Below are 13,967 nucleotides of genomic sequence, written 5' to 3' on the forward strand. Positions count from 1 at the left end.
AAACTAAAAAAAAAAGATTTAACAAGAAAATATGCAATCCAGTGGTCTTTCATAAATATTCCTGCATATAAAATTAGCTACATCATTATCCATATTTTTAATATTTTGCATTATGTTTAAAATGGCCAATGGTATGCCATTCCATATACACTATGGCTCCACGAAGACCTTTAAATTATAATGTGTTATTCATCATTGATAAGTATGATACTTAGTTTAGAACACCAAACAAGCAATATAAGAGAGAGTCAATATGGCTTACTCAGATATTACATTTTTTTCTCAATTGTATGAATTACTAAATCAAGTTTGTAGACTCAAGCAATGGAGCAAGATTTTTGCAAAATACCTAATCACTCTTACAAAAATCAGGCAAGAACTAGATATCATTGAGCCAAATGAGGGGAACTAGAAATGTGAGGCAAGAAAATCAAATTTGTGGCGAAAATAAGAACATTAAATTCTCTTGCAAGCCTCAATAAAGATCTAGATGAGGTATGTAAAGAATCTTAGCAATTCATCCACATCCCAATTGAAGAAGCATTTGTTTAAGTCAAAAGGGAAAAAAGAAAATGGAGAACAATGATTGAAAATTCTAAAAACATTCTCAAAATTGAAGAATGCACTCGTGCATTCAGAAGTTTGTTTTAAAACATAAGCATGCCCAATGCGTGGAAAGAGAAGTAATCTTTGATGTGGTGTCTATAAAAAGACTAATCACACAATAAATTTTTTTTAAAACTTCATAGCAAGCTAACAAGTTGACATAATCATCAAAATCATCACAAATAGAAAAGCTAATCAAACGATGAATTAAAGATGACAAGCAGTGAAAACCTTAGTAATATTTCCTTAAACAAAGAGCAATTGAAACTTCTGTATGAATAACTTACTCCCAAAAAAGTTTTCAATTTCAACCTTCTAGTCAAGAAAGGTACTTATTCCCTTGCCCATAACAATACTTAGGACAAAAATCCTAGATTATTGACTCAAGAGCGTCTGATAACAAGGCAGGTTGTGCGCTATTCTCCTATTACTCTCTCACCTGGAAACACTCTCGCCATGAAACCCCGAAGTCAAAATTGTTGATGGATCTCTAACACAGTAACACCTATTACTAAGACAGAGACCATTAGAATTAACCCCAAGTTTTGTGTGAATTCTTTCTTACATGTTTCAAATACCTCTTGCACCCAATTGTCTATTAGAAAGACAGATAAAGATCAAAATTATAAAATCACATTCATATAAAAATCTTAAGTATTTCAAGACCAAAAATGGGGAAGAGAATTGGCAATGCTAGAAAGGTCAAGGTTTGTATCACTTTAATGAAGATTCCAAAGAGATAAAAAAATGTTCATACTGTCAACAAAGACATTTCTATTCTTTTAAAATGAAATCAAATTATATTATAGCATTAGGTTAGGTGATGTGAAACCAACAAGAATTGCAAGGAAATAATAAAAGTATTGCGAAGCTTGCTACTTTAAGGTTAATGAGCCATAAGGCATGATTATAAGAATTTTCAATTATCAATTTTGTCGTAGTAAGCAATTATAAAACTCAGGAGATTAGAACAAGTTAAGATTATTCAGAAATTATCACAATAACACTAGATATATCGTACTAAAATCCATAGCTTAATATTTAGAAAGTTCACTAAGAGTTACCGTTCTCACTCACACTCAATATATGGTTTAAGTGGAGAGAAGCTTTCAGCACACTAAACGATGCCACTAAAATGGTAGTAACACCAATAGCTTTGATCCAAGAGAAGGTAGTCGGCAGTGGAGGAGGTGGATTGTCTGATGAGAAGCCAAGATGCTCTGGGTTGTTGAAGTTCAATTGTCTCGGCGGGGCAATAAAGGATGTGGTTGACGTAGCTTTCCACAGAGTCGTCGTATTCTCAATCCGTAAAGGAGAAAGTAGGATATCGATTTCTCCTTGTGCGTTGTAGGCAAAACTGTGGTCGATCTCAGGATCGGCCATACACCAATGATGAGAAGGAGAGAGGAGCTTGTCTTCTTCCTTAGGCTTCCAAAGACATGAGAGGTGTAGGGTTTCCAAGGGGAAAGAGACAAGTGGGAGGGGCGGCCAAATTGGAGAAAGGAGGTTTGGATGAAGGAGGATTGGTTAGGTTAGAGAGGGGGAAAGAAAGTTTTTAACTATATCTAAAATTAATTTCAGATTCTAAGTAGATTTGGAGGGACTTAATTGCAAACCCATTCAATGGCTTCCTAATTTAGTAAGAGAATAAATCACTCCAATCTAATTTAAAATTAAATTGGAATTAGATTCAAGACTTTCCTAATATTGCTTTCTAATTTATGAAACTATTTGAAATTCAAATTTTGAATTTCAAATGGTTGAGATTAATTTCCCAAACCATTTAGGTTATTTTAGGCAAGTAGTAATGATGAGTTAATTCATCATTCAAGGAGAGGGGAAGCATGTGGCCGGCGGTGGAGCTTGGGGGGTTTGGTATGGAATTGGTGGTGGGGTCTTGAGGTGGTGCTCAGGTAGGGGAAAATGAGAGGGTGGTGGAAGAGGGAGCAAGCCGGTGGCGGTGGGGGAGAGAGGTGAGAGGTCGGAGGAGACAAGAGGATCAAAGATATGGAACCGCGAGCCTCGGACCCTTCCAAAGGCTGACGGGTATTTGCAATTGACCACACCTTGGGCCTTCTCTCAAACACTCAACATTAAGGGAGACAAAGAAAACTCAAAATTTTATTCAATCAATCATCATCACAATACATAAGAAGGGGTCATATATATAGGCCTCGACATAACAAAAGAAAATAGACTAGAATGTCCCCTAGGCTACAATAACAAACTACTACTCATAGGGGTAAAATCGGAAAAACTGAAATATAAAAATAAATAATACATAAAGTGCATCAAAAGTAAAGGCTCTCCATCATGGCCATCGATCTCCGATGTTTCCTCTGATAAACGCATCGGAATCTCTTGTCGATGTCCCCATCATTAGGTCATCATAAAGTTTCTTATGTTAAAATCTAATTTCCTTTAGTTGTTAATAAAGATATTTTCATTGTGGAATCCATCAACTTGCAAATGTCAAAGAGCTACCTTTAAACATTAGCCAAACAAAGCCACCAAATTTTTTTCACTTGTCAATAGTGACATCTTGGGACCCTCCATACATTAAAACCTTAAACTCCAAATGACGGTTCATCACTTTTACTGATGATCAAACTTGTGTGCCAGCTAAACTTGTTAAAGCATAAATCTAATGCTTCAAAAACATCCAAAATATATAAAACTCAATACCCTAATAAAATTCAAATCCTCACTCTGGTAGTGGTATTAACCATATTATGGAAAGTTCCGTAATCAAAATAGTATTATTCATCACAGTATTTATGCCAACACGGTATTGTTGAATGAAAGAATAGGCATCTCTTAACAGTGCTTGGATCTTTTACATTCATCACAAATACTCCTAAATACTACTGGGGTGATGTCATTCTTAATGGTTGTTATCTTATAAATTGACCAACTATGTGTACTTCAATTCAAAAATTCAATCAATGTCCTTTCAAAATACTTTCCTAATACTTGTATCATTTATAATCCTCCACTTAAAAGTCTTTGGATTCATTGCATTTGTAACCCTTGGTGCACCATAGAGTCCTCTATTTGATCAAAACTGGGAGGAATTAGCTTCAGACATTGCGACAGCGGCAAATGATAGCGATGAAGGCTATATCAATCAAGCCTACAAGGTGTGGGGTAGCAATGAAGGTTGTGTTGAATAGTAGCCCTCAAGATATCGGAAATGACAATAAAGGTCGGTGGTGGGACAACAAAAAAAATGGATTCATTATCCTTTGAGACAATCTCTCTCGAATCTCAAGGGAATGCCAGCAATGAAGACACGGCAGCTGCGACAAGCTTCAAGGACAAGAGCAGAAACACGCGTCTCAAGCGACTCAGCACTCAAAACACAAATCTTCTCCTTCCCAGGTCATCCGACTCCACCTAAACAGACTCCTGTTCAATCGGCCATTACAGGTGCATGCAAGGCCTCTGATCTCTCTGGTCTGCTCGGTTGACTTTGGGCATCGCACACAAGAGGAGCCCTCCAGCTAGATCTCTCCTCGGTCTTGGATGCACGGAGGTCCTAATAATTCTGGCAATGAAGGCCGGTGGTGGAAAACTATATTTCTTAGAATTCCAACAATGAAAGCCAGTGGTGAGATGTATTCCTCATATTTTCAGCAATGAAGGCTGGTTTCTTCTCTCCGGACTGTACTACTTCTCGGTTTCAAAAGAACCAAGACAAGTCTTAAGGGACTCAAATCAAGTAGCTAGGGCACGCACTCAAAGAGACTTCGTGATGCAAGACTTAAATGCTTAAATGATGTAAATTAAGGATTTTGCACGTTTTAGTTTAGAGAACAATATTAATTAAAACTTATAGAGATTTAGACGAAAAAATAAACAAGAGAGCAGTGAAGCAAGCTTAGGCCAAGTCACACACATAAAAGTTAAGGCCACAAAATAATCAATTACTCTAACGATGCATACATGAAAGGTTTTCAATGAAGAATCCCTATGTTAACAACGAGACTAGTCACTATGAAAAGATCTCTCACACAACTTGCTAAACTACTAGGCTTTAGGGGAGGAACAATAACACTATCTTCATGAATCCAATAAGACCACAATTGAGAAGCAAATATGAAGATAAAAGAGTTGGGGGAAGGGTTTACCCAAAGAAACAGGAGATACGAAGCTCCGGTGGTTGTTTGGGGGCTTGAGAGAAATGGACATCAACCACGAACCTTCTAGATGTTGTGGACAGCAAGTGGGCAGTTCCAGGTGTGCAGGACAGTACTTTCCTAGTGTTGGAATGGCTGGGCAGCAAGGGGGAAAGCCCAGAAATTCTGGACAGCTAACAGAAATTGTTCCAACAGCACTTTGGAGGGGTTGGAAGTCCTGGACAGCAGCTGTCAGTGATGTGGGAAACCTCTTCTTCCTTTGGGGTGAAGCTCCAAGCAAGGGAGAAGGGCTAGAGAGGTTGGTTGGGTGCGGTGGTGGTCAGCCAAGGCTAGGGTTGGAGGTGGGATTTGTTTGGATTGTGGGGAAATTTTGGGAAGAAGGAAATCTGAAATTAATTTCAGATTTAGAGGAATTTAATTTGGGAGGAGTTTAAATCTTTCCACAAAAAGAGAAATCCAAAGAGGCAAGGGGGGACGGCACTATGAGGAGGTTTAATTAGAGTTTCCAATGTGGGAAGATTAATTTTGGGGAGAGAGGGAGGTGCGGCCCACTTGATGGCCTTGATTGGAATATTTAATTAAGCAAGATAATGATTGCTTAATTTAAGGGGAGGGAATTGGGGGAGGGGTGGCCGGCCATGTATGGTGAGGTGGGATTAAATTGGTTTCCAATTGGGGGCTTTGGGATTTAGGACAAAGGATTTAATGAGATCCTCATTCAAATTCAAATTTGAATTTAATTGAATGATTGGATTTCCTAAATTAACTCCTTAATTTATGAAAGAATATTTCAGATTTTAATGACTCAAAATCTGAATTAAAACTTTCTAGAATAGTAGGAATCTATTTTAGGAAAGTCAAGGGATTTTGAAATTTGGAGGGAAAAGGAAAGGGGGAAGTTGGCCGACAGTTTGGGGTTGGGATGGGAGGCCGGTCGGTATTTGGGAGGTGGTGGGGTTTTGGCCGAGAGGTGGAGAAAGGTGGAGTAGCCGGCGGTTAAGGGAGGAGGGAGGGGAGATGGCCGGCAGGTTTAGGTAAAGAAAGGGGAAGAAGGGAAGGAAGAGATAAGACCACGAACTTAGACACTTCCTGCGGTAGGTGGGTGATGTGTTGCCCTTCACCAAGGGACTTCACCAAAGCTCTCTCCAAGAACTCTCAAGCTCTCTCCAAACACATGGATGTAGAAATTTTTCATAATATCATTCATTAACCAACATAAGCATAGGAGGAGGATATAAATAGTCCCCAAAATACAAGGATAAAACAAAAGACAAAAGTACACCTTCGGGTTACAAACATCTCTTCCCTCCAGTGAGGATAAAATTGGAATAATACATAAAATTGCTTAAAAATAAATCGGCGCGATCGTGGCTGTAGATCATCGGCCCCGCCTCAGGTAGACTTTCCAAGGCCTAATGTCATCATCACTTCGTCTCTAGCACGTTCGCTGGGTTTCGCCCGCTCAAGTCCTTCAGCTTCGTCTCCTCTTCCCCCCATGCGTCGTCCTTCCTCTGCTCAAGAGTCGACGGCAGTAAACAAACCTATGATGGCCCATTCGGACTGCCTTCATTCGATGCCGACCAGATTCCAGAGTCGTAGAGGGTGGATTGCGGTGATGCAGCCATCTACCAAGTTAAACCCGTGATGTAGTCTTCTTCGCTCTCGGACTCCATACAATCCCCAACGTAAGAACCCTTGTTCCAAGTTGCCACTGGTGCTCGACTCTTTTTGAGGAAAAAGTCCTTGTCGAGAAACTCCGCTGGAAGCCAGAACTCCGCCTTTTCCAGTTTCTCAGCCATGTTCGCTCCGTCGAAAACCACGTTAACCGGGTAGGGCTAGAAAAAAAAAGAAGAGGGTCAAAGCAAGTCAAAAGTCCAGTTCGTTGCTAGTTGGCAAAGAAATAATAATTTTCATGCCTCCCTTGAGCCCTCCTTCCTCCTGTTCGAGCCGCAATCGGGATTTTTTGCGAGCGGGGTTCTTGGCCTTGTCCCTTACTCCGCAGGGTTCGTCTTTGCAGTCGATTTTTCCGGATGCCAAAGGAGCACGATTCTCCCTCTCAAGTCGCAAGCCGAGTCTCCATCCCGGCTTCCTCCATTGCAGTCATCACGCGGCTTCCTCCTTCAGCTTTGTCTCGCACGTCCAGCGTGCCTTCCGGTCGATTAAGGCCTTCTGCGTGCCGACAATGAGTGAGGAATTTGTGGCTGGAGAAGGCGTCAGTGGCGTCTGGTAGCACCAATCCCTTCTTCCTCTTCTTTTCCTCCTTCGACGATCTACGATTGTTCTTCAACAGCAATGAAGATCGTTAGCTGATTTGGCAGCGTCAATGTACAGGGAACTAGGGCAGTGACGGCGGCCTATCTTCTATAATGGCGTCTAGCAGTGTCAAAAAGTTACGTTGTTTCCGCCTGTACTTGCTCGTCGATCGTTCATCAGAAGTTTGGATTGTTTGAACTTCTTCAGCGACAATAAAGGCTGCTCGGTTTTCTTTGACGATTCGGCACAGTCGCGGCAATGAAGGCCAGCTTCTCTGCTTTCTTCGTATATCTTTTTACAAAGATTTGGTGATGTCTAATTGCGGCTCCGATACCATGTTATAAATCAAAGGTTTAAGAAGAAAAAAATTATTATAGAAAACTATCCCTATTTATAGATCTATACAATATATCTTAATAAAGAAACAAATAAATATGGAATCATGCATAATTACCCTAATATAATCCTTCCTAAATCAACCACCAAAATATAGAATGAGATAGGCATGATCCAGGTGAGCCTCCACGGATTCCCATCCTGACCGTGGGATTAAGTGCCAAGTAGGGTTGTCAATTCGTGTCGGCGGGTCATGTTCGGGTCAGACACGAATTTGAGTTGGTTGTATCTGACCCGACCCGAACACGACCCGAAACAAGTTTTGGGTCGATTCTCTGGACCCAAACCCGACCCGAATCGGGTTCGGGACAACACGACCCGACACGAAATTTTGAAAATAAATCGTTAGCAGCGGCAGCAAGGCATAGTGGCAGGCGGCGCGACAGTAGGAGGCAGTGCGGCACAGCGGCAACGCAAGTAGCTCCCGACGGCGCGACGGTGCGACAGCAGTGGCACAGCGGCAGCACGCGAACGTCAAGACTCCTCATTCGTGATTCGCGAAGCGATGCAGCGCCAGTCGCCAGACAGCACCAGAATGCGATTGGGACTGCGACTCGATGCGTCGAGTCATTTCGCGGGCAGGGTGGTCACGCCGGGCAACAGAAATGGGCAGACGCATTTCCGGGTCATTTTCGGGTCAATATCGAGTTTCCAGGTCAACCCGAACCCGACTCGTAACACAAATCGTGTCAATTTTTCGAACTCGAACCCGACCCGTTTGCTAACCGGGTCGACTCGAACCCGAATTTTTCCGTGTTGGGTTCGAATCATGTTTCGGGTCATGTCAAAAATTGACACCCCTAGTGCCAAGGGAAGATTGAGATTTTAACCGCATTTATCTAGTCATAAACCAAATAGAAATAAACATGATACCAAAGCTTTCAAATATATCTTTCTTGGGTATGAGGCAAAACAAAAGGGGTGTAATTGTATAAATATTATTCTCTTTATATATATATACACGCCACCTTCTTTGAGAGTCAACCCTTCTAGAAAAATTCCCTTTAGGGGAAGATAGAAGAGGAAGGAAATTTAAATATCTTGTCCCCAAAAAATCTCCAAAATAATACCACCAATCCTCCTAAACCCACATACAGATTTTCAAAACTCCCCTGCAATTGACCCCACAACATCCCACTTAACTATATGTTTACTCTTGACGGAAGAATCTATAAAGAACTAAAATCTATTCTCCGTGAAGCTCGTGATGACACATATGTGGACTTAGATAAAATATTTAACTCCTCTATAAAGAATTGAATGGTGGGAAAACTCGCCTATTTCACTAAAAAAAACCTAACATAGGCTTTATTACTAATTTGGTAAGTCAATTCATACACGTCCCTCAAGAAAAAACACATGAATGTTGATACTAGGATTTTCAAATACCTACAAGGAAGCCTTGAAAGGGATTTTATTTTTTAAGAAAGGAGAAATCATAATTATAGAAACCTATGCTGATGCTGATTAGGTTGGGTCTATAACAGAACATCCAATTCAAGATATTGCACATATGTATGGGGTAATTTTATATCTTGGAGAAGCAAAAAGATAAATGTGGTGGCAATGAGTAGTGGAGAAGCATAACTCAAAAAATTGGCCAGTGTGATCAATGAATTAATCAAGTTTAAACTATACCTAGAAGAAGTAAATATTAAGATTACTATAAAATGAAATGCAATCATATCTAGGATATTATTAGATATATGTAACATGAAGGTTAATCACGTAAACTACTACTTAACAAATAAATTTCATATGACAATATGAAAAAAACATAAGGCTATCTGTAAACTTGTACCTGTTCAACGATAGGGAAATAATACAGTAATGTCAAATTGCAGGAATTAACATATCCATACACTGAATATGCCTTCAGGAACTTAACAAACATCAGAATGATAAAACCAAGACAAACATCGGAATGATAAAACCAAGGCAACAAAAACATAATATAACTATTTATCACAGATCGGATGAAGACTTTTGCACTGAATTCCATTTGAATTATTCTCCAATTGGCTTATTCCAATCATGAAGAGGAACCTTAATGTTGTTTTAGAAAGATTATCCCTTGGCATGTGTCAAAAATAGGAAGCACATATGCATTAGGTAGTCTAGACTCCTCTTGCAACTTGTTCAATGAGTGACAGATTCATTAAGCACAAGCCTTAAGGTTAAGCTTTTGGAGTTTCAAAGAGAAGCCCTAACCATAATCTCCACAAAAGCAAGAGCACCAAACAGGTAACTCCAATCCCATAGTTATGAATCATAATCTCCACAAAAGCAAGAGAATCAAACATGTAACTCCAATCCCATAGCTATGAATCAAATTCGTGCAGTAGAGGGGCTTCTATAAAAAGTTTAATAAGCAAGCTTTTTAAAACAATTATACTTCAGAGATGTCACTCGGCATCTAACAGAGTCTTGAAGATGACGATTTACAAAGGATTGATAGTCATGATGATTACATTTATAGCACACCTTCCTTTAAGAAAATTGACCACTAAACTGAAAACGTAAGCTAGGTTAAAGACCACTTGAACTGTTAAATAGGTAGAAACAAGATCACATTGACATGATTTATAAGTGATCAAACTGTTATGACCCAAGATGAGCACGTTACAGTTGAAAGCAGACAAAACAACATATTAAATTTTGAGAGTGCAAAAAATGAGTGTACCCAAAGAATAGGGATATTCCGTACTCATACTCAATACTTTGTTGGACCTAAAATTGAATGCTAATTATCATGTCTATAAAATCAAGTCAAATCAACTACCATGAATTAAAAAGGAAAACGCCAACATAGGAACTGCCAAGATAATCCTAGATGGCATTTCACATTTCCCTATTACGCTTCAGTAGCTTGACAGCATCTTCAACAAGTATATCTGAAACATCAAACCAACAATAACAAAATCATTATCGTTGAATAAACACTTTGTTTGAAGCAATCGTGTTAAATGCTTGCATAGATCAAATTCTACTAAAAAAGGTGGGTGTATAGAATGCAAGGGTTTCTGCAAATTCTAGATCTGGAGAGGGTTTTATGCATGCAGATTTACCCCTACCTAATAAAGAGGCTACTACAAGTTATCAAAAGCTACAATTCTAACTGAAATTAATCATTTTGAGGGAAGTAAAGATAGTAAATCAAATATAATTCAAGATAGATGCAATAACTATTGGCAAAATAGAAGAACATAACTGACAAGTAAACCATGTACTTTCACAGTTAGTTACCCATCCCTCCCACCAAGACACAAACAGAACACAGGAAAGAGAAAATGACTAATAAGAGATATAATATTGGATAGTGCAGATATATACAAGAGCTCATTGGGACACATACCAAACCCCCACCATCATCATCATCAAGATCACCAGCATTTGTGCCAACATCTTGCACCCCGGCCTGATCTGACATGGCTGATACCTAAGAATACAGTGTAATAATGATGTGCATGCCCTCTTGATTATCATATGTAACAAACATGGAAACAGATGAATGGGGATGGCAACCTTGATGGTCCTCCCAGCAATCTCTAGCTGTCCATTAAGACTCTGAGCAGCTTTTGCATCTTCAAGACGCGTAAACTGAAGTAATGCATTAAAATTTGTCAGCTAAGCAAAGTTAATACTTGATAGGTAAGCAGTATTAGTTCAGAAGAAGACTCACTTGAACAAAACCAAAACCTTTGCAATGCCCAGTTTCAGGATCAAGAGGCAACTGAACTAGTTCCACAGCACCAAATGGTTCAAAGACCTAGATGACCAACTTCAATTGGTAAAATTTAAAAGGGAAAAAAGAACTAAATGAAGAGATGAAAAAAAAAAAAAAGGTTCTAGCTCTGGATAAGAAATTATGAATAATAAATCTAGAAATGAACAACTGTATATTGCCAGAAGTATGAAGACACATTTTTGCAGTTTGCTGTTTTATCCATCAATTTTTTATTCTCAGTAAATATGTGATCTTAAAAATGGATAAACTAGCAAAAACAAACTACCAAGTGAAACACAAATAGATAGCATGGCAAATCAACTACGAAAGGCCTAAATGAAAATGGCCAAATGGCAGATTTTAATTGTTTCCAAGATCAGGATACATAGCAATAACAACAACGACAATATCAAGCCTTTATCCCACTACATGGGGTCAGCTATATGAATCTTTTTTCTCCATTGTGTCTTGTTAAGAGTCAAATTCTCATTTAAATATAATAAAAAAAGATCATTTCTAATATTCTAACAAATTCTTTTAGGTCTACCTTTACCTCGCCCTGCTCACCACTCCGATTCTTTTCTTTCTAAACGTAAGCTAAATCTAATACATCTACTTTCCTAATTGGGTCATCGGAAGGCCGCTCTTTTATATGACCAAACCATCTAAGGCGACTCTCTCTAATATTATCTTCCACTGGAGTTACTGCAACCTTTTTCACGTATATGCTCATTTTGTATCCTGTATCTAAGAGTAAAGCCACTCACCACCTGAGCATCGTCATCTCTGCAACACTTAACCAGGATACATAGCAAAAGCAAAAAATATTCATAATTCATCCAATCACAGTTAGTCCCATTCATGGAAATCAACAGAGTTTTAAGAAATATATTTCTTACGGATATGTTCTGCTCCATTGAATTTCCTCAAATATTTTCCGTACAACAATAGCACTTAAAAGTGATGGATTCTTTCTGCAGGTATTCACCGAGTTATAATTATAGGCATAAGAGAGCAGAAAGAACTTGTTTCAACAAATCACGTAAATATCTATTAGCGCTTAGTAACTGTAACTAAAAACAAAAATTGAAAAACAATCAAACAGAAATCATTACCTGATTGCAAAGAACTTGAAAAAAATCAGAAGTAATCACAAAGTTAATGTGAGATACTTTCGAAGTTGCACTATTAAGATGCAGAATCCAGATAAGTTTTAAAAGTTTTAAATATTCAAACCACTAGTGGTTTCTTCATCAACTAATAAGGTCACCATTCTAAAATTTACTATAAAATGGAACAAATATAAAGCCAAAACAAGTGAATGTCACTAAGTGGAAACATGTGCAGATACCTTGCGTAATATGCAGGAATAAAATAATAGATAGTTTCAAATAACTGATTGCTACAGATGTGCGGTAATGCAAGTATGCAAATCGGAAGAAACATAATCATAGCATAAGCTAGTGTTGTTAAACTCTGTTTGGTACCTGTCGCAGTTGATCTTCTGTCATATTGAAGTGAAGATTGCCCACATACAACTTTCTAGCCCCGCCAGAAAAAGGTCCACTAAGGCCACCAGCTCCTGCCGAAGTGGCAGTTGACTGTACCAAGTTCTTCTCTGCCTCAGATGGTTTAACCATTACAGGTTGACCAAGAAGCAGCTGACCAGAGAGAGCAATAGCCATTGGAACTGACATAGCATCATAAAATTCAATGTACCTGCATTTGGAACGTGACTATTAAATAATAATCTATTACACAGTATGCTATCCCACCAAAATTAACATAGGCCAAATAAGTTTAATTTGCATGAAAGAATAACAGTACAGGCCATTATTGAAGATAGTCTTAGAAAGAGTTGACAGAGAAGGCACTACTTATGATGCGACAAGAAAGATAAATGAAGGATAATACTATGCAAGATAGAAGAAGAAATAATTATATCAAAGACAGTGGGGTGCATGCAGAAAATGGGCAAGGTTGAGGAAATAACTTAGGATGAGAAAAAAAGATGCACCAAAATGGGTAGAAAGAAATAATGTGAAAAGATTTAATTTAAAAAAAATGTCTAAACAAAAATTAACAGAAGATGTGGAAAATGGTTAAACCATACCCTACTCCCTTAGAACGCCTTGAATTGCGATCCATTATGAGGCGAACATCACGTACCTAAAACATAGAAAACCAATTTGGATTATTTGCAATATAGACTGAGAATCACAGTCACATTTGAAGTTCAACTTACAAAAAGGTGATCCAGTGACACATACTGAACATGTAATAGAATTGCACCATAAGGGACCCTATATGATCGCCTGTCATGTTTCCAGTGCACCAATAAAATCTTAAAATGCAGTTCTTATTAAAGAAAAGCAGAAAACCATAGCTCAAAGAAGAAGAAAAAAAGTACATGCAGGGATTATCTACAAATTCTCAAACCCACATGCAAAACGACACAAACTCTAAACTCCAATTTAAGATTCCTTTGGAGGACAATATCATAGCAAAGGAAATCGAGCAAATTCACAAGCTCAACATGTTACTAAAATGCAAGATTCGAAATAATATATAGGAACATCTGCACATATCCATGAGAACAACAGAATGTACTGCAACAGTCTTATATTAAGATCCGATTGGCTAACAACATTGAAACTGCAACACGTCTCCTGGTCAATATGAATAAAAATCTGGATCATTCTCGCATATCCAACCCCGGCCTTTTTGTGGAAGCCTTTGGTAGGAAAGGCTTAAAGATCTCAAGAATTTCCTAGCAATCTTTGGAAAACAGCGATAATTCTCCACAAAAATTCACACAAAATCAGGAAAACAGTAGATAAATTGTA

The 13,967-nt window shown here is 38.5% G+C and overlaps 1 protein-coding gene across 1 annotated transcript in view; it reads right to left on the reverse strand.

Moving 5' to 3' along the window:
- LOC110116225 (RNA-binding protein 39) overlaps positions 1–13,967 on the reverse strand; it is a 79,264-nt gene that overhangs the window by 44,020 nt on the left and 21,277 nt on the right. Inside the window, exons 4-8 of the mRNA XM_020849760.2 lie at positions 13,235–13,290; positions 12,609–12,840; positions 11,077–11,163; positions 10,920–10,994; positions 10,750–10,833 (exon numbers count right to left, since the gene is read on the reverse strand). Of these exons, the coding sequence (XP_020705419.1) occupies positions 10,750–10,833; positions 10,920–10,994; positions 11,077–11,163; positions 12,609–12,840; positions 13,235–13,290 (534 nt within the window). The remainder of the gene's footprint in view (positions 1–10,749; positions 10,834–10,919; positions 10,995–11,076; positions 11,164–12,608; positions 12,841–13,234; positions 13,291–13,967) is intronic.

The sequence above is a fragment of the Dendrobium catenatum genome, unplaced genomic scaffold, assembly GCF_001605985.2.
Source record: "Dendrobium catenatum unplaced genomic scaffold, ASM160598v2 fragScaff_scaffold_156, whole genome shotgun sequence".
Lineage (NCBI taxonomy): Eukaryota > Viridiplantae > Streptophyta > Magnoliopsida > Asparagales > Orchidaceae > Dendrobium > Dendrobium catenatum.